The sequence below is a fragment of the Misgurnus anguillicaudatus genome, chromosome 22, assembly GCF_027580225.2.
Source record: "Misgurnus anguillicaudatus chromosome 22, ASM2758022v2, whole genome shotgun sequence".
NCBI classification, from domain to species: Eukaryota; Metazoa; Chordata; class Actinopteri; order Cypriniformes; family Cobitidae; genus Misgurnus; species Misgurnus anguillicaudatus.
In genome coordinates, this window is record NC_073358.2 from 27728380 (window position 1) to 27749766 (window position 21387).

A 21387-nucleotide genomic window follows, 5' to 3' on the forward strand; every position below is an offset into this window, starting at 1 on the left:
CTAATAACAAGCTTTGATATGGATAAACTGAAAGGCTTGTTTCAGTGTGCATACACTGCCTGAACAGGCATGAAAAATTGTGTTAATTTACCAATACATTCCAGTAGATTGCTGTCATAATAAAATCCCTGCTGGCAGTAGCATTCAAAGCCAGGTTGTGTGTTCATACAGCGTCCTTCCTTACAGATCTCATTTGAAAACAAGACACACTCATCAATATCTACAAAGAGAAAGCAAGAAAGTAAGATTCATTTGTTTATCAATAACGTGTCAATACACATGCGAACAGATGTACCTCTGTGCACTGGTAATCCATATTCTAACGTTCCCTCATCATGGTAAAATCCTCTGCCGACCGGACAAAGAGAGTGATACTCCGCTACATGCATCAGAAAACATCAATCAAACACCTCTACACCCATGTTTTCATTCAATGATGCACCGATCACCTTTCTTCAATCTGTTCATCTCTCACCTGAACGGTAGACGGGACAAGGGTAGATCTCACAGTGATCACCCCATCCTACACCAATAGAGCAGCAGCACTCCTGTTTCGTAACATTGGTTGCCAGGACGCTGTCACAGAACACAGTGTCATCCAGATTGATATAGCATTCCTTCTTATAATTCAGATCCAACTCAACCTCTGTGTGAAACAAAACACACGGACAGGAGAAAACTGATTCGGCTGTAGGACAATCTGCACAAAACACACACTTTCAGTAAAAGAATTTCACAACTCTTACCCTCACAGCTGTGTTTGTCTTCAGATAACATGAAACCATCGTTGCAAACGCAAACATATCCGCCCGGTCTGTTTTCACAAAAACCATGAGGTTGACATAGGCTTCTGTCCACGGCACATTCATCTATGTCTGAGAAAGCGAGAGAGTGAACAAGTGGACAGAAGACCAGAATGAAAAACCTAAAGATGCAAGATGTGCGAAATCTCTGTCTGGGTCAATAAATATGTCTGACTATACTTGTGAGTGTTCCTCAGTAAGCAATGCAAAGGTCACGGGTTTGATCCCAGGAAACACATATACCCATAAAAGACATATAGACTATACTGAATGCACTCTAAGTCACTTATTTGGATAAAGCATCTGACAAACGCATAAACGTAAAATGTTTTAAAAAACAACACGAATCTAGTAAAACGTGTCAAAAACAGACATTTAAGGAGGTCATCATTAGTAAAAAGGCTAATTATATTTTAAATCTAATAATGCTAAAAGGTTTGAGTGAGGTTTAGATTAAGGGGATGGAAAATATCAGCCTGATATGAAATCATGGGAACTCTGTAAGATTCCCCCACTAAAAGAGTGAAACAAACACGTCTGTGTATGCATATGTGTGCATATTTACCTTGGCACCGGCGTCCGCTGACCAGCATATAACCTTTCTGGCACTCGCAACGGTATGAGCCCATTGTGTTGATACAGCGCCCTCGCTGGCAATTGGAGGCTCTATCACACTCGTTGATATCTAAATAAATCAAACAGAAGTAAAAAGAAGGTTAAGAAAACAGCCTATAATGTAATAACCTAAAAATTGGAATTCATGGAATGTTGTTTTTGTAAGGAATAATTGACGACGGGCCATTGAATTATAAGAAAATAATGCACACCAAGGTGGTAATGCGGCACGACGCGAAGCGGAGTGCCGTTACACCGCAGGTGTGCATTATTTTCAAATAATTCAAAGGACCGAAGTCAATTATTCCGCTTATACCACGGTTACCACAAACATTGCTCTGGTGCCTATTTTTAAGACATTTGAAAAGTTAGGTGTGCGGTTTACAGAAAAATAATCAACACCCATAGAACATTTCTCAGCCAATCAGAATGCAGCATTCAACAGACCCGTGGTATAATCATTTATATTGTAAAATACATGTCTGGATGCTGATTGGACAAAGCTGTGATGTGCTATAATAAACATATAATAATACCTATGATGGAAAACTGATTTTTTTTTACTGTACAGCACACATAGAGGGTATTAACATGCAAAAGTGTTGGTATCGATCTCACATGCTTAAAAATTAATTAGGGCTGTCATCTACATCACTACTCACTGGGATGGGTTAAATGCTGAGGTCACATTTCAAGTAGGCATATGTGTAACCAAAGTGACAATCATGTCACAACTGTTTACCTCAGCTTAGATTTTTAATATTCATAAAATTTTCGATTTTAGTTTGTAACTTTAGTTCAATTTATAGAGTTTTAAATGTCATTGTTTGTATAGTCAAAGCTTAAAGGGTTCAAACTATATTCACTATATAGAATGTGCTATATGCACTTTTTTTGCTACCCAGTCTTACAAAACTACGTACCCGTAGACACGTAATTTTTTTACTCTTTTCCGTGATACTGTCATGAATTTCCGCGTTCTTTCGTGATTGTATCACGAATTTGTGTTTATGTGTCATTGTCACGTATTGGTTACTCAACTGCTTTTTCCTATTTTCAAACTACTGTCACTTCGGTTTAGATTTGGTGTTTGCGTTAGGATGTCACTTTAAGTATTTGTTTTAAAAAAAATTCAGTTTTTTTATATTTTATACATTTTAAACAATTCTTCCCTGGCGTTAGGGTTAGAGTTGGGTTTGGGTAAGAACATCATTTTATGTAAATCTAACCCTAAACCGAAGCAACAATGGTTTGAAAATAGGAAAAACAGTTGAGTTACTAATACGTGACAATGACACGTAAACAGAATTTTGTGATACAACCACGAAAAAACACGGAAATTCGTGACAGTATCACGAAAAAGAATAAAAAATGTATGTGCCTATAGGTACGTAATTTTGTAAGACTGGGCTGTTCTTCATAAGCGCTATTCCAGCGTCTATGGCTATATTTATTGTGAAAACCTAACCTGCATGTCTTTGGACTGTGGGAGGAAACCAGAGTAATAGTGTATAGATAATTATGAGTGTTGCATTGGTTACTATTAACAGACCTTCACAGTGGCTTCCTTCTTGTGTAGGCTGGTAACCGGAGTAGCACTGGCACCGGAATGATCCCTCCGTGTTAATGCATTGACCATTAGCACACAGACGGTTATCTTGACACTCATTAATGTCTGTGGAGACAGAACAGATACACAACCGTCGCAACATTATATCATGGAAATCCGTGTTATATTCACAGAAAATTTGATCGCTTCATCCGTGACCATGTCACAGAATTCAGCTTTTTCCGTGATGGTACCACGGATGTCTTTTCCGTGTCACGTGTCATTTTATGTATTGTTTTCTAATTGTTTTCTCCTATTTTCAAATCATTGTCGCTTGGGGTTAGGGTTAGACTTGGGATTTGCGTTAGAATGTACGTTTATGTACTTTTATGTATTGGTTTCTACATGTCTTTCTTCCGCTTTTAAAATTATTCTCGCCTGGAGTTGGGGTTTGGGTTAGGATGTATCAGAAAGTGATTCTAACACCAACCCCAAGCGACAACGGTAAGAAAATAAGAAAAAACTATGAGAAAACAATACATAAAATGACATGAGAAATCTGTGGGAGTGACACAGAAAAGACATTTGTGATCTTACACAGAAAAAAAGCTGAACACCCGTGACATGGTCATGGATATAAAGTGATCAAATTTTGACTATAACAGATTTTCGTGAGATCCGGTTGCAACCCGCAATCACGTATGTATGTGTAAAGTTGCTATGTTATGTTTTTAGCCAGTATTTAAAATTTTTTATTTAACATAATGTTGTACAGAGTGCCAAAAGGAATGACATATTTTTGTAGGAAAACCTGAAAGCGAGTTAGCATTTTAGCACTTCATGTTCCATCGTCTCAAAGTCAATGCGTTTTTAAAGTGCACCTATTTCATTGCTAAAAAACTTTATTTTGTGTATTTGGTATAATACAATGTGTTTGCATGGTTTGGGTGAAAAAAACATTATTTTTTACATACCGTACATTTTTGTAGCCCCAGATTTCCCTCTCTTCCTGAAACAGACTGATTTTGTACAAAAGTCCTAGATTTGAAAAGCGTTGTGTCCCTGATTGGTTTTACGCAGCTGAAAACGCCCGGCGTACAGCTTTATTTCAGCCATTTGAGTGCTTTGCTTGCTGTGATACTGTTGTACGATGCGCCCGTTGGTTGCTGTGATATTTTTCCCGCCCATCCTCCACTGTGATTGGAGGGCGGTGTTAGAGCTGGCATCGACGAGCTGAGCTTTTCACCCAAAGTTGAATATTTTTCAACTCTCGGTGCTCAGCGCTGAGCACGGAAAAACCGAAGAGTGCCGGCTTTCAGCGCGGAAAAAAATTGCCAGCTGCTGGCTTTTTTGAAAAACACTTCTATTGGAAACATTTGAAAACATACATAAAGCTTTGGTGTGCACGCCCCCTTAGGGGCTAGTCACACCAAAAGCGCATTAAACGCTTGCAAACGCAAGGCGCTTGCAAACGCAAGGCGCTTGCAAACGCAAGGCGCTTGCAGACGCGGCTTTTCATATTGCTAAGCAACCACCGAGTCAGCTGTCTTGTCAATCAAATATTGAAGCGTGAGCGCTCTTTTGCTGTTAACTGTCATATTAGCAGAAACTTTAAAAAGTTTTGCTCTGACCTTGTTTGAGAGTGAGAGGTGCACAAACACACAGGAGTGAGTGAGCGAGTGGAGTCCGGTTCTTCAAAGCAACTGTAAACTTCCCTCACCACAACGTAAGGCCCGCCTCTCCACTCATTCGATTGGACAATGAAAAGACGCGAATGACGTCTGGCGCTTCTCCGCTCTCAGCGCTCCTTCAAAAACGCGTGTGCGGCAGGCGGCAAAAAAACGCAAGGCGCTCGGCACGCATAAACAGCGCGCAAACGCTCCCTGCCCATAGAATATCATTCAAAAAAGGCACCTGCAACTGTCATAAACGCTTTTGGTGTGACTGGCCCCTTAAAGTGTATTTCTTTCTTCTTCTTCAGCCCATTCCACCATCTATGGCTATAGTCATGGCGAGATCCAGTTATTCCATACACAATTGGGGGGGTTGCAATTTGGTATCTTCAATTTACCTAATTTGCATGTTTTTGGCCTATGGGATAATACCAAAGTATCTGGAGTAAACCCATGCAGACACAGGGAAAACATGTAAACTTCACATAGAAAGGCCACCTGACCTAGCCAGGGCTTAAACCAGGAACCTTCTTGATGTGAGACACAGTTCTACGCACTGAGCCACCCTTAAAGTGTCTTCAAAGGGTGGTTGGTTGCTACATGGGACTACAAATGTTGTCGGGGAATTTAAATGTCATCACACATGAAGATATCATAATCAATGCTACATGGGCACAATTCCCAACAAAGATTCATTCACAGACTATTTCTTTAACAGGGAACATGTGTTTAATAAAGTTTGAAAGAGCTGTCTGAAGCTTGGTGGTGATGATGTTGATGTGGATAGACTATGGTGTAGTTCCCTTGTAGCTTTATATTCCTAGTAGCCTAAACGCATTTAGACTTCAAAGTTGTGTTCATCTGTGAAGGTTATCTTGTTGGACAATGTAAGTGTCAAAAACGTTTGTTAAACACAAAGCTTATTTTTGGGATAATCCAAAAGTCTATGGGAAATATGAATAGGCTTTTGAGCGAGGGAACCAGTGTCCAGTTAACTTATAGGTTGGCCTACAAAAATACGTCCTCCATGCGGCACTCAATTAATTATGTTGGTGGTGCACCACTGACCTCTGCAGCTTCTGCCTTCAGCCTCTGGCAGGAAGCCCTCATTACAAAGACAGCGATATGATCCTTGCAAGTTTTCACAACGGCCGTTCAGACACACACCACGCTTCTGACACTCATTAATGTCTGACAGAAAGAGACACACAACACTTGTAAGATTTCCCTTATGGCATTTTAACTGTCAAAACACCCCACATACAACAGGATCTGCATAAGAACAATTGTCTAGTGGTTTACCAACATGGGGTTTTTAACAATATGGATGTCAGTGAGATGCACAAAAAATTAAATTAAATTTACTTCTCGCAGTGCTAAATTTCAATATTCAAACATGTTGAAAAAAGTTAAATGAATATTTTCCTTTGACGAAGCCAAAATGTTACAACAATCTAATCTAAAGCTCTATAAAAACCATTGAACAAGTAATGGCTTAAATGCTGAAAAAGCAGAAGCTACAGTAATGTAGGATACATAGCCTACATACATAATCATTAAAATAAAAAATATAGCATCCCAGTCAATGGACCTTCTGCAACTGCACTAGAAAATCACTGACATACAATCCCTAAATACCTGCTCTACATAAAAGGTTGTTCTTGTTTAGCTGTGAAATGCCTAGAGCTTATGTAATGCATTCAGCAGAAGACAATAACCTGACCTATGCAAATGTGGACCAACTTCTGTATTTTTGTGAGAAGTTAAATGTTTATCCACAAGTGTGTGTGTGTGTGTGTGTGTGTGTGTGTACGTGTGTTTTCAGACCGTAACACACTCCTCCTTGTGCATGGTATCCCGGTTGGCAGGGTATGCACTCATAAGATCCAATGGTATTCTCACACTGTTCATCAGGACAGGTATGTGGATCCTGACATTCATTAATGTCTGCAGAAACAAAAGTGTAGACTAAACAGTGAGGGATGAAGAGGAGTCTATAATTGAAAGCAAATGTGGATGTATATATTTGTGTGCAAGATGTATATATTTGTTCTTTAACAAAGCATTCACATAAAATGTCCAGTAAATGTACTTATCCCGCAATAGTTAGTTTGGCCAGAACAAAGCATTCACATAACTCATCCGGGTAATATACTTATGCTGCAATAGTTAGCCTGTCTGGAACCGAGCTGATTTAAACCACAATACTGTATGACACTTGCATTACATGTGAACGGCCCCTACGCTAATAGGATTCTGCATCTCTCTCCATCTTGTCCTCGACCCTGAGGACAATGAGACAAACAGACTAGGGATGCTCCAATCGATCGGCCGATAATGCTTGCTATGTTTATCAATGAATTACGGTGAAATGCCGCTACATCCAAAAGCCAGGGGGCGCTCTCGTGCAGAAACTCAAAATGCGCTGTAGACGAAGAACAATACACACGCAGCTGTGATGACACGCAGCTCCATGAAATGGCTGAAGGATATATTTATATTGCTGTTCTTCAAACCTTTTCAGGTATTTTCATGATAATAAAGAATATGTTTAATAATTATGTATGACGAGTGTTGCTTTTTCAAATGCATGTTATAAACGACTCAAACTAACAGTGATTTTAGATCGATAAGGACTTACTGATCAAAAGCCGTAGTACGTGAAATAGCTGTAATAAGATCGGCTGTTCGATTCAGAATAGTGATCTGCAACGTATTATTAGTGGAGATCGCCATTGATCGGAGCATCCCTAAAACAGACCCAGTTCCTGCTGCTGTGAAGGTCATCACACCACTGATCTACTGACCGCTCTTCAACGTGATGCCCAGCCGATGCCTGACCAACGATCACCGGCGGAACCAGTTTAATCTGCTTACCCGTTCACATACCTCGATAGTATACATATGTATCTCTCGCAGGGGTTTTTCTCCTCCTAGGAGTTTTCCCCCTGGACTAGCCAGCAGGGTTTTTCTCCTAGGGGTTTTTTTAAACCCCGTGAGAGTCCGCCACCATTGGCTTAACTTAATACTTTCCTGTATACGTTTCATTATTACTACGCTCGCTTTTCTATGCTTTTTCCTACATCTATTAATGTAAAGCTGCTTTGAAACAATTAACAATTGTGCACTATATAAATAAAATTGAATTGAATTGAAGTATGCTTATGTCTATACCTAAATTGGTGTCCTCACCTTCGCACAAAGGATGTCTGCGGGATTTGCTTTTGAAGCCAGGCAGACACTCACACTTATAGGAACCAGGCGAGTTAAGGCATTGTCCTCCAATTCCACAGATATCAGGACTATAGCACTCATTTATATCTAGAAATATACATGCAAACAAGTGTTAGCCTTTGATTTCAGCATAACTCATTATTAGCAGATGTTGTCAATTGACGTTCACATTACATGGCTGCCTATACCCAAACCTGACAGCTAAACCAACACGATGCTCAGATGCAAAATCCGCTAAACGGTTAATGATATTAACCAAATGGTCTTGGCATGTATTATACATTTATCAAATACTTTCGCTTCAAATCTTCTTAATCTCAGCCTAACGCCATTCAGAAATGCTGCTTTGTTGACAGAATCCATTAAGAGTCTAAAAAAGCTCATTTTCAAAAAGGAATACCGTTTCCAGGTCCAAGCCTCCACTCATTTCAATAGAGGATATTATTTATGAGCACTATTTATTCATATTATACATTTACACAAACATTTTATAAACTCAGTGTAGACTGTAAAATCTCTGGTCATCCCGGATTTTGTTATAGAGATTTGGATCGGGTGTGTTTGGTAGGTTTGCATTATTATACAAGTGTATATTAGCGTGATTTTTCTGTTTTTTCCATATGGCATTTGAAATCATTTAGACCTGGAAGCGGTGCATGATGTCAGACTTAACAAGCGGATAGCATAATATATTATTAATCTTACTGGACACTCACCAACACATCTGCGTTTCCCATACTGCACCATCATTTTAAAGCCAGGGTAACAGCTGCATCGGTAGGAACCCTCACTGTTAATGCAGACGCCTCTACCACATGGATCAGAATCACATTCATTTTCATCTACATGGAAAGAGATATTGCAAGAGATATTGCAAATTATCACTAGCTGTCAATCACACTGTTTGAATTTAAAATTTCTGTCTGCAAATCCAGGCTAATACTGTAATTTTAAAAAGTTTGATTTAAGTCATTGATTTCACTTCACTTTGTTTTTTATAGACTGGGTCAAATATTTTGATTCATACACCAATACTTGTAAAAATAGTATAGTAGAGGATTAGTGACATACATAAAAAATATTTTGCATAAAGAGTATGCATGAAAGTGCATCTCTATTATATTTTTGTTCTATTATTTTGTAAATATTATATTTATGTTCTTACCCACACAACTCTTTTTCTGCACATGTGGTCGGTATCCTGGTTGACAGTGACACACAAAGCCATTCTGTGTGTTGACACACTCTCCTTTACCACATATATTCCTGCTAAGCTTGCATTCATCTATTGCTGTTATAAATAAACACACGTAACAAATATTAGTTAATGCAATGAACATAAAATCAGACATACAATAATTTCTAGGAGACAATTTTGCAAAGACAAAGTTAACTGTTGAAGTAGACTCACGCGAGACTTCTGTAGGTGGATGTTCAAATGAGTCACTCTCTGGAGGAACCCTAATAATGGTCGGAGGAGTCGGCTTGGCCACTATGACTGACATTATCAGAGACAGATACAGGCAAATTTATTTACAGGTTATTCAAGTTAAACATTTCATCAGCAGAGGCAAGTTTAAAAATGTTTAATGATGAACACAGATACAGAAAAAAAATGCTATGGAATGCACTATAGGTCGTTTGGATAAAAGTATCTGCCATGTGCATTAAATGTAAATGTAAGTCTACCTGGGATGCGAGGACCATGCGTGCTGATTGATGAGAGCTGCGTAGTTGTCTGGACGGGAACTTCCTGTTGATATGATGGCAACATTTTTTGAAAAGTCATTCAGAAGTGGAAGTTAAAATGACATTTGACTACTATTCTTCCCCGAATCAGTAAAAAAATTAGATTGGATAGAAAATTGGAATCTCACCGGAGGCTTGAACTCTGAAACACAAACAAAATATTTATAAAGAATTAATAAACACAAGTGTCAATAAATTAGCTTGGCAGTAGAACGGATGATAAAAATCTATGTTTGTACCATTTTTAGGATTGGGATTGTGTTCGATGTTGGGCCAGGAGGGCTGAAAGGACAGGACGCTACGATAGGTCAGGTAAGACATTCCCTTCCCCGCTGGACAGATCTTTTTAAAAGCAGCTAGAGAGAGAGAAGACAGGAACCATTAGATAGATTAAGAGAAAGAAGGAAAGAGACATATACACAGTCTGGAATTTACACAGGTACATCACATTCAGCTGTGCCGTCCTGTGGACACCTCTCACAATTGTTAGACGAGCCCCAGGCTTTACCCACAGTGCAGCAGCAAATCTCCTGGGAAAGACGTGTTGGAAGAGCATACTGACATTTCCCTGATTCAGCAACCATGCGGTAACAGAAACCCTGCTCAACATGTGATGCTAAGAGAGAAAAAAAATCTTTCATGTTAAGTCATTCATCTGTGCTTAAAGATAAGTCAATTTGTAATTAATCCATATACAAATTCTTGTTGAACCGTTTACCTGCTCTATTTACTTATGGAAGGAATCATTGACGACGGCCGTTGAATTATTTGAAAATAATGCACACCCAAGGTGGTAATGCGGCACGAGTTTTCAAATAATTCAAAGGGATGTAGTTAATAACAGCAGCCCCGTGGTATACAGTCCATTCTCATGAAATGCGTATAAATAACATGCAGTGTGAAAAGTTGTGCAATACATACACCAAATTCCATTTTTGTGTGCATATGATATGCCAGTCCTTCCTGTTCACTTAATATGGTGTATCTTTTCGTGTCGTTTTATGTATCTCATATTTTCATGTTTTTTTTTACCATTAAAATGACATCCTAACTCAAACCCCAATTCTAACCCCAACTCCAAGCGACCATGGTTTAAAAATAGACAAAATATGGAGAAACCTATATATTAACGCTTTCCCCGCCATTGACGAGTTATCTCGTCAATTAAGAGAAAATATTTGATTAAAAAAATGTTCCTGATGAATTTTTATGTTAATCTGCAATACCGCGATTATCCACTAGATTGAAAAAAACTGAAGCCAAAATGTTATTTTCTAATTGTAAACTCTGTGTATGTTTTGATAATCGTGCTAAATCTGATCTCTAACAAAATTTCTTAACAAAAAAACTAATTTGTATTTTTAAAGTAAAATACCCATATTTAAGAGTTTATAAGCAGAGAAAAAATATAGATAAAATGAAACCTTTTCCCCCATTTTGTGTGTTTGTTTGTTTATTGTTTGTTTGAAAGCAGAGTGTCTGTTCTTTCATTTGATATATTTGTATGTTTATATATTTTTAGAAGAAATTTTTCCTGGAAGGCATTTTGTGAAAATCACAAAAAATGTTGGCGGGCCACTTTAAAAAATAATGGCTGGTGGGGAATGAGTTTAATGACATCCTAAAGCAAATCCTAAATCTAAACCAAAACCCAAGTGACAATGGTAAAAAAAAACCAGACAAAAACAATACCAGGGTTCCCACACCTTGGCTAACTTCAAATTCAAGGACCTTTCAAGAACTTTCCAGGTCCAATACCCTCAAATTCAAGGACTAAATGTGGGGACACGTTTCAAGTGAGAGCAAGGTTAAAATGCGTTACCTTTAAAGATACTTTGTTACAGTTCCCTTTTGAGCAGGGGTGGGGAATTCCTTGTCCTGAGGGTCACAGCCCTGCAGAGTTTAGCTCCAACCCTAATCAAACACAGCTGAAAAATCTAATTGAAGTCTTCAGGACTGTTTGGAAATGACATTCAGGTGTGTTCGATTAAGGTTGAAGCTAAACTCTGCAGGACTGTGGCCCTCGATGCCCACCCCTGCTTTTGAGGGAACTCGTGCTGCGTCACTGCTGTGACACTTTAGGGACGCCTCCAAAGGTAAGTGCGTCTGAATGTGTATATCGAATTCAACCAATGGTGAGGCTTAACAACAAAGACGGTGCAGGAAGTATATCGATATCTGAAATATCGCCAAAGACAACTTTACAGGGACGCAGGAAGTATGGCAAGGCAGACGCAGCGTCTCGTTCCCTTCCCAGGGAACAACAATATTATATATGTAACCCGAGACGTTTTCATGTGTCAAACACAACTATGCAAAAAAGCATTTTAGTATGAATCAACATTCGCATACAGAAGATAAAAGCATTTAAAGCAAACAATTTAGCACGTGTGCTTAAAAAGTCTAGAATTCTTATGATATTATTCTACACTACATTTTGGATTGAATTTTTTCCAGAAAACTTCTTGCATAAAATAGATTCAAGTACTTTCAATGACCTGTATCTATGTACGTATATTTTCAAAAACTTCACAGGGCCTTGAACCCCCCCCCCAGATTCACTAATTTTTAAGGATTTCAAGGACCCGTGGGAACCCTGCAATACATAAAACGACACGAAAATATGTGCCATATTAAAGGGGACATATCATGAAAATTTGACTTTTTCCATGTTCCATAAGTGCTATAAGTGGGTCCCCAGTGCTTCTATCAACCTAGAAAATGTGAAAAGATCAACCCAGTAACTTAGTTTTGATAAACCATTCTCTGTAAGCTTGTGAAAAAATAGGTCATTGAAATTTGGCTCCCCTTGTGATGTCAGAAGGGGATAATACCACCCCTTAATCTGCACTATCTAACCACAGCACTGCCATTTAGTGCTCATTTGCATTTAAGAAGACACCCAAATTTTGCTCACTTCTATAAGGTGGCAATTTTAGCATGCTATAATAAATTATCTATATAGTATTTTGAGTGAGAATACATACTCTGGGGACACCAAAGATTTATTTGTCTTATAAAATGTCCTATTTAAAAGAACGGGAAGGACTGGCATATCATTTGCCATATGTATTGCATGACTTTTCACTTTTGCACGACTTTTCAGATTTCATGCTATTCATACGCAGAAAGGTTTCTCTTGAGCTTCAAAGCTTTTTGATTTAAGGTCAATGCTTAAAATTTGCTTTGTAGACAATATTTGTAATGACTGAAAAAAGCAGTCAGCATGAAGATTAAGAGGTCAGTATTGTCAGGATCCTGTCAAAATGTTCTCTTGTTTTAATGTCTAGTTTAAATTGACAGGGTTCTGACAGTATCATGTTCTGTGTGGGAACACGTGGCCATGATTTGTTATCAGGCGTGTTTTCCTTGTCTTGTCTCTTTTACCCCCCTCCCTTGTCATTCTCATGGGTTTTGATTGTTTGATCCCAATCACCTGTTCCCCTCTTGATTTACTCCCTTATTTAAAGCCCTTGTGTTTGTTGTCTTGTGCTCGTTCATTTCGTATCGCCTGTATGTAAGTCTTGCTTTGTAGTCTAGTGTTAAAGGCTAATGTCAAGTTTAGTGTTCAGTCTGTTTAGTGTTCTATATCTTGTTTTATGTTGTTCGCCCCACTGTGGGCTTTTGTTTTGTGTCATTGTAAAAATAAAGTGCTTGTTACCCCCAATATCGTCTGCACTTGGGTTCATCCGCCACGCGATTCCTGACAAGTATAGATGGAAACTACTTTAATATTGTTTATAAAGCATCACAGGGTGAGATCTCAAAAAGTTGCTTGATACATTACCAAGAGTCCATTTTGGCCAATTCTAGGCAAAAGGGACTACAGTGAAAATGCTAAAATTTATTTTGGATTTGCTTAAGAAAATTCCCATTAGTTACTTGGTGTGTTATTCAATACTTTTGATATGTTTACAATAACTATACAATGTGGAACAAATGTCAACCAAGAATGAGTAAGTTCCCCTAAATTTTTGAACGGCGTACACAGATTTATGCCTCACCTACACAGCGTGTCCTTTCTGTCAGTACATATCCAGGCTTGCAGGTGCAGCGGAAACTTCCTTGCGTATTCAAACATTCTCCATATTGACACAGCCCCGGCATCATACATTCATTTATGTCTAACACGACAACAGATAATGAGAGAGACAGGGAGAAAACAACAAACAATTAGCTTTCACAATATGCTTATCAAAATAAGTAAAAAGCAAATACAGACTGTAATTTATCTTCTTGAGGTGAAAGAATAAAAGTTTTGTCTCAAAACCCAAAGTCGGTGATAGAGTTCATTAGGTTCATGGCTAAGATTCAAGAAGGCCTAGAACGGTCTAAAGACTTCATCTGACATACTTTAGGACTGTTAAGCAATTCTGCTGCAGTCAAGGAAGGTGCAGATGGTTTTCCCATCATCCAAGGATTTCTTCATGCTGAATTACCAACAGTGAAAAAAATCCAGGAATATTTCCAGAATTTTTCCCCCCTAATTTTGGCAAGTTCTGACACTTTCTGAAGAACCAATTTCCTATTGTAGTAGATGGTCAGTGATCGGCCTCAATTAGGAAAAAACTTTATAACAGGGTGATGACTATTACAATCCTAAAGTATTTAAAATGCCCCAAATCCTTTTCATTTTCAGTTGGTGCCAGAACCGCATGTAGAGCTCTACTTCAACTTTCACCTCTTGGATTGAATTTGGCAGGTAAAAAATTCAACAGATCTGAAGTTGATTAATGGCAAGTTGTCTTACTCAACAGGTTTTGGAGTCTTTCCCTCAGCTGTAACATTCAAGCAAATGCATGTCCTGTTAGTACCAGCCAAAGCAATGTGCAATTTATTTATCCTGAGGATTAATATAACATGCAGCAAACGTTTTCACACAATCAACTTTTTTCACATTTAACTGTTCTGTTTAATTTCATATGCCATATTTAAAACTCTTTTTTGCTTCAAAAACAAGGCTCAAATAGTTGCTACCTCTTTATTTCATGGTGTCCACGTTAAATGGAATTACCATAGAAATAACAGTAAATAATGCATGCTACTAACCCTAAACAAAATCTTAACCATTGCCCTGTACATGTTGTTAATTATTAGTACTTGAATGTAAAATTAAACTGTAACAGTGACACCGTAAGAAAAAGTGTAACCAAAGCCCTTTTCACACAGACATTACGTAAAATACACGGGAAAGGCATTTGGGATTTTTCTGGGATCCTTCGTTTTTTGTTCATTCACACTGCCATGATTACCCGGCATCTAAAGGTCCCGGAAAGACATGTGACCTATAGAAAGTCCCGCCCTCTCTTCTACACAGCGTCTGAAGTTTGCATATTATATATTATTTCTCTCTCCAAGAACCACTCGCGTGCATTTTTGTTTATGATAAGATTATAAAGGAGCGTGTGACGCGCCGTTCTAATGCTGGTGAATGATCTCAGGTTCAGAATGGATATTTGACGAGCTCCCTGATCTCTGCTTTAATACAGTTTTCAGACATTTCTCACCGTGATTGTTTATATGCATTTAAAACCCGCATTTTGAGGAGCTGAACGATATATCTTGTTGGGATGACGCACGGGTATTTTCTTTTATTATAGCTCAATGAGCGTGTGACGCAATATTCTTTTATGCTGCTGAATGATCTCCGTTTCAGCGCAGTAAGTGACGAGCTAACTTACCTGATATCTGCTTCAGTCTAGTTTGCTGACATTTCTCATCATGAATGTTGTAAATCTCTCATTTTAAAGAGTTGACCCAACTTAATGTTGCCATGACACGCAAGTCCTCACTATGGCACATGTGTCATTGTTTCTGCGTCTCATTTATCATTTCCTGATAACTGCGTCAATCTAGTTTGCAACATTTCTCATGGTGAATGTTTATATGCATGTTATCTCTCGTTTTAAGAAGCTGAACCATAACTTTTGTTGTGATGATGCGCGCGTCCTCACTACGACACGCCCATACCGGCATTCTTGCGGCTTCTTGTTCACACAGAGGGTTATCCGTGTATCTGACTAGGTCCTCTTTCCGGCAACGATCCCAGAAGATTAACGGGACAGGTTTGTGTTCACACTGACGCTTGTCTGGCAATTTTACGGGTATTTTCTGGGACCAAAGGTCTGTGTGAATGGGGTTCAAGTAGTTTTTCAGATGATCAAATACCTATTAACGACAAAGGTTTCAAGATTATGCTTCTCAAGAAACCATTGCATAAAAAGACTACCTGTTCAAAACCTGCCCACATGAGTTATTTACATAGTGTAAATGAACCTTTTGTTTTAACATTCTGTCTTCAAACCCAGGGATTGGGATGTGCTTAAATACTCCACCCTTAATTTTCCAATAACCAAACACAGTGTTTCTGTCTGTGCTTAAATTTTGGTGAGATGCTGTTCTATAGCCATTCTTGCCTGCCTTTGAAATATTTTTAACTGAGGAGAGCGTGTAGCATATCAAAGGTCTAAAGCATCTGCTTACAGTAAAACTTGACAGTTGTTGTTAGTCATCCCGCACAATGCACAATATATTTGCTAGCCGTTCCATCTAGTTGCTCCCTCTAGGAGAGTCATAAATGAAGCTTCAATCTGATATTAGATTTTTCTTACTATTATTTGGAATCTTAATATATTGAATTCTACTGTAACCGCTGGAAAAACACAACTTCTTTATGTCTCTCAGCTACTAGAATGAAAAGTAAAGCAAGCTCATGTTTGACAAAGGTTAACAGCAGAGACCACCTATTTAAGTAAACATCAGAATCTCTTTTAAATTAAAAACAGATTCACTAGAGCCTCAAATTTAAAATTACCTTGGCAGTGAGTGCTGTTGAGTCTCTTGTATCCTTGAGGGCATGTGGGGCCAATGTCCTCTATTATAGTCTGGTGTTTGCCTGCATCTGCATGAAAGAAATTTTTTGAATTATCATCCATTTCTCTTAGCAGAGGTAGTTATTACATTAAAGCAACAGTTCACTCATTAATGAAAATCCGATCATCACCATATCAGTATTCAATATGTCATTTACTATATACACTTACATATACACAAAAATGTTTTGTGAGAGTTGGGTCAAATATGGAAAACCCAACAGTTGTGTTAATTTTAACTCAAATGCTAGCTTGTTTGAATCCAAATGCTGGTTTGTTTTGACCCATGCAGTAGTTGGGTAACAACAACCAAGCATTTGGTTATTTATAACCCAACATGGGTTTGTCCATATATATATATTGTTGCAATGACACGCATGCATTTTTGTATTTTATTAGCTTATATGAGTGCATGACGCGCTATTCTTTTATGTTGCTGAATGATCTCAACTTATATCAGCTTATGCGGATAGTGAAAAGCTCCCTGATCTCTGCTTCAGTCCAGTTTCTTATCGTGAATGTTAAAGGGGACATTTCACAAGACTTTTAAAATATGTCAAATAAATCTTTTGTGTCCCCCCAGAGTATGTATGTGAATTCTAGCTCAAAAAACATATAGAAAATGTATCATATAACATGTTAAAATTGCCACTTTGTAGATGTGAGCAAGGGGAGCCAGACCTTTGTAGGTCTGACATCACAAGGGGAGCCAGATTTGAATGACCTATTTCTTTCACATGCTTGCAGAAAATGGTTTACCAAAACTAAGTTACTGGGTTGTTCTTTTTCACATTTTCTAGGTTGATAGAAGCACTGGAGACCCAATTACACAACTTAAACATGGTAAAAGTCAGATTTTCATGATATTTCCCCTTTAAACTGCATGTGAATCCCTCATTTTAAAGAGCTAAACCGTAACTTCATTGTTGCACACCCCTTATTTCTGCATTTTGCTCACACAGAGAGCTTTCCCGGAATGTTATGGGAATGTCACTTTTTCCGGGAGCGATCCCACAACATTTACGGGATGTGTTTGCGTTCACACACAAGCATGTCTGCCAATTTTGTGTGAATGCCAAGTCCTGTGTTAATGATGTTATATAGGCATACATTTTAGGCATACATTTAAAGGCACAATATATAAGATTATTGGGTAACACTTTATTTTACGGTGTCTTTGTTATACATGCTACATGTAACTATTATAGTAATAACAGTTAATTATGCATAATTACGTGCAACTAACCCTAAGGGTGCACTCACATTATCCAAACCAAACCAAACTATGCCCCAGTGCGATTGTCACCCCTCCCTACTCCCCCAGGTGCTCGCAATCACACTGTACTTTTTATCGATCCGAGTCCGGGCGCGCTTTCGTCATTAAGATGCGATTGTTTTGAAAAAAGCGTTTGGTGCGCGATTACAGACAGCCCTCTCACATGTCATCATATTCCTTAGTTGATCTGTCACGTGCGCAGCTCGGACATTCAGGTAACCCCGCTGCGCGCATCAAAAGGTTTTTACGGAGGCAGATGAAGGTGAGTGGTCGCGCAACTGACGTCTTGACCTTTTGAATCGCGCTCAGGTGCGATTGCGCTCACACCACAGCCTTCCGCCCGTGAGCGCAAGTGAACCGTGCTCCGGCCCACCTCTGCAACCCGGCCGCGGCGAGATTAACCAATCCGCGCCCGGGCGCGGAACAGAGCGATCACACTTGTCAAACAAACCAGGCTTTGGGGGTCAAACGCGCCCGAGCGCGGTTTGGTATGGTTAGTGTGAGTGCGCCCTAAACCAGACCCTAATCCTAACCCCAACCCTATAGTAAGTACATGTTGTTAATGATTATTATTTAAATGTATAATTACACTGTAACAGTGATACCGTAAAATAAAGTGTGACCGATTATTGCATTAAAATCCAAAAACCATTAGTTACATATTTTGTTCACTTGTGTACTTACATTATTCCAATTGTTTCCAACAATGTTTAAATCCAGAGAAATAGCTCCGGTCAATAGCGTCATGTCCGCCTTATTCTTGGATTTTGCTTTTACTGCTGTTGATCTCATGCAACGGTGCGCAGACCGTTCAGCATATGACATCAAAGTATCACAAAACATATTCGAAAGCAGTACTGTAAACTCATTCTCGCAATACTTAAATGTATACGCCATTCAACCTGTGCAATGTCATATGTGTAAGTATAGTTTTAATGTCTTGCAAATCACTCTGTTGTTGATTCTATCAAGCCACTCTCGTCTTACACTATAACTTTACGGTTATAAAACTTTATTTCATTACATTATCCACGAACACGATTTGTAAGTCCCGTTGGATTGTTTTACAACCGCAGATAAGTCTGTACTGTGCCACGTCGAATGATTTAAACATTGTTGGAAACATTTGCTACACTAAGTACATACGTGAACAAAATATGTAACACTGTGCCAGTGGTTTTAATGCAAATATATCTAACATATTGGTTTCACCAAAAATATTCACTGTTGATGTGACGTCTTTATTTGAATATACTGTATTTTTTTAAATAGTAGTAATATTTAAATATACCAAATTTTAGTGATATTGAGACATTATTTACTTAACATAAGCTTCGAATGGAACCACTGAAAGTGGGTAAGTAAGGACAAACAAATGGAACTACTGGTTTAAGCCAAACCACTGCTATGAAACATCAAACCAGTTAAAAAAGAAATAAAACAAAGCTAAATAAAAAAAGAGAGTGGGAAGGCTGTGGAAAAGACACTTTAGAGAGAAACGTGGTGTGGTGTGGCGTGTGATGTGGTTTATATGTGACTGTGTGTTTGTCTGAGGTAGAGAGGAGGACAGTGGGAACGTTTTCCTGAAGCTGATATTTTTTTCTTCTGTTTAAGAGAACATGTGAGAACAGAGACAGAGTGACTTTCCAGAGGAGCTATAGCCAAAGCCAACATTTTTTTAATCCTTTTTTCCATCCTTCACTTTTGTCTCCTTTTACTGCAAAGGGCGTGTCATAGGAAAATATAGTGATGTTGCTTAGGCACGAAGACACAGACGCTAACACACATCCACTTTCAGCCGGCCAGGAGTTTCACAAAGAAGAAGAGACAATGCACAGGGCCGTCACTGTCTGACTGAACTCGGACAAATGAAATGGATTACGTTAAGAAAATGGTAGCGGAAAAACAGCATTTTTCTTCTAGCCCATACTGAACTCTGAGACTGTGATGACACATTCGCACCAGTCAAGCTATTACAGCGTGAATTTATAAGAATGGGACGACAGAGGAGAAAAATAAATCAAGCAGTGAGACAGTGAGATGAGTTGTGAGTGGTTAAGGAATAAATTATGTTCTGGGTTTGTTTTGATAGAATACTGTAGTTTAGGGCTGAGAGGTTGTTTTTGGCTCTCAACGCACACTTTGGTCTTCTTATTAAGGCGACGGTAGTTAAAAGTGATGTCTATGAGAGAAGCTAAATTACTCAACGTCTTTTAGAGCACAGACATCAGGGTAGCAGTCCAGACTGAAATGAACAAATGATTTGCTTTGCCAGACTAAATGTTCGTTAGAAAAACAGTTTGAGGTTTTTTATGGGCCAACCTTTTAACCAAATGTCTCCATATTGTAGCCTTCTATTTTGAAAGGCACATTTTACTGCTTCAGTCAGGAGCAGTTCTTTGTTCATTTACCTGGCAACATGATTATATTCTCCTTTTAAAGGGATAGTTCACACAAAAAAGAAAATTCTGTCATTTACTCACCCTCAAGTTTTTCCAAACCTATACAAATTTCTTTGTTCTACTGAACATAAAGGAAGATATTTTAAAGCGATATTCCTCTTTTTTTTTTTAAAATGCTAATTTTCAAGCTCCCCTAGAGTTAAAAATTGGATTCTTACAGTTTTGGAATCCATTCAGCTGATCTCCGGGTCTGGCTGTACCACTTTTAGCATAGCTTTGCATAATCCATTGAATCTGATTAGACCATTAGCATCACGATCAAAAATAACCAAAGAGGTTCTATGTTTTTATTATTTAAAACTTGACTCTTCTGTAGCTACATCGCGCCATTAGACCAACGGAAAACCAAAAGCTGCAATTTTATTTTTCTAGTCAGATATGTCTAGGAACTATACTCTCAAACTAGTGTAATAAACAAGGACTTTGCTGCTGCAACATGGCTGCAGGAGGCACAATCATATTACGCACTGCCCAAAAATAGTCCCCTTGCTTACTTTCAATAGTTACCACAGCAAAGTACCTGATCACTACGCCAGCGTGAGAATATAGTTCGTAGCCATATCTGCCAAGTAGTTAGTTACTCGTTACTTCGGATCAGATAGAGAATTTCAGACTACTTGGAGGGTTTTCACAAACCTCTCCTTAAAAGTCTCATTGTTCTGCTTATAAGTAAAGCAGCCTATCTCAGTCCTCCAATGGGTACATTAACATCACATAACGTGTCATTTGAGAAAAAATCTCAAACACACACACACACATAGATGTTTTTCTGACGGTTAACTCTGTATTTATTTTCATGTTCACAACACAAACTTGTCAGCATCTGCCTTTAAACATGCAAACAGTAAACAAAAAAGAATGTGTGTGTCTGTTTGTTATCATGTTTTTATATTAATAGGTTATTTTCATTGCCATTAAAGTGCAATTACTGAACATAAACAGGAGCTTAATAAAAATTATCATTTTAGAATTTCATATGGAACTTATCTGTTTGTGCAAATCAACTCTACATTTATTATAATATATAATACATGTTTCTTTAAAATCAAACTTTCTTTTATTTTTATTCATTCATTCTTTAGGAAGGATTTTAAATAAAATACAAATCCAGTTTTTATTTGAATGTATTTTCTACACATTAGTGAGGTGTCCGG

General features: G+C 38.3%; 1 protein-coding gene across 4 annotated transcripts in view; it reads right to left on the reverse strand.

Moving 5' to 3' along the window:
• The window catches only part of ltbp3 (latent transforming growth factor beta binding protein 3), a 58542-nt gene that overhangs the window by 11390 nt on the left and 25765 nt on the right, over positions 1-21387 (reverse strand). For 3 of the 4 annotated variants that reach the window (XM_073861230.1, XM_073861231.1, XM_073861229.1), the window contains exons 6-24: positions 16438-16524; positions 13628-13747; positions 13285-13326; positions 10075-10239; positions 9863-9976; positions 9752-9765; positions 9564-9627; positions 9286-9372; positions 9040-9165; positions 8591-8716; positions 7833-7961; positions 6468-6587; positions 5709-5831; positions 2971-3093; positions 1369-1488; positions 747-875; positions 476-646; positions 296-379; positions 92-220 (exon numbers count right to left, since the gene is read on the reverse strand). In XM_073861230.1, the coding sequence (XP_073717331.1) occupies positions 92-220; positions 296-379; positions 476-646; positions 747-875; positions 1369-1488; positions 2971-3093; positions 5709-5831; positions 6468-6587; positions 7833-7961; positions 8591-8716; positions 9040-9165; positions 9286-9372; positions 9564-9627; positions 9752-9765; positions 9863-9976; positions 10075-10239; positions 13285-13326; positions 13628-13747; positions 16438-16524 (2073 nt within the window). The remainder of the gene's footprint in view (positions 1-91; positions 221-295; positions 380-475; positions 647-746; positions 876-1368; positions 1489-2970; positions 3094-5708; positions 5832-6467; positions 6588-7832; positions 7962-8590; positions 8717-9039; positions 9166-9285; positions 9373-9563; positions 9628-9751; positions 9766-9862; positions 9977-10074; positions 10240-13284; positions 13327-13627; positions 13748-16437; positions 16525-21387) is intronic. The other variant, XM_073861232.1, reaches the window with a different exon arrangement.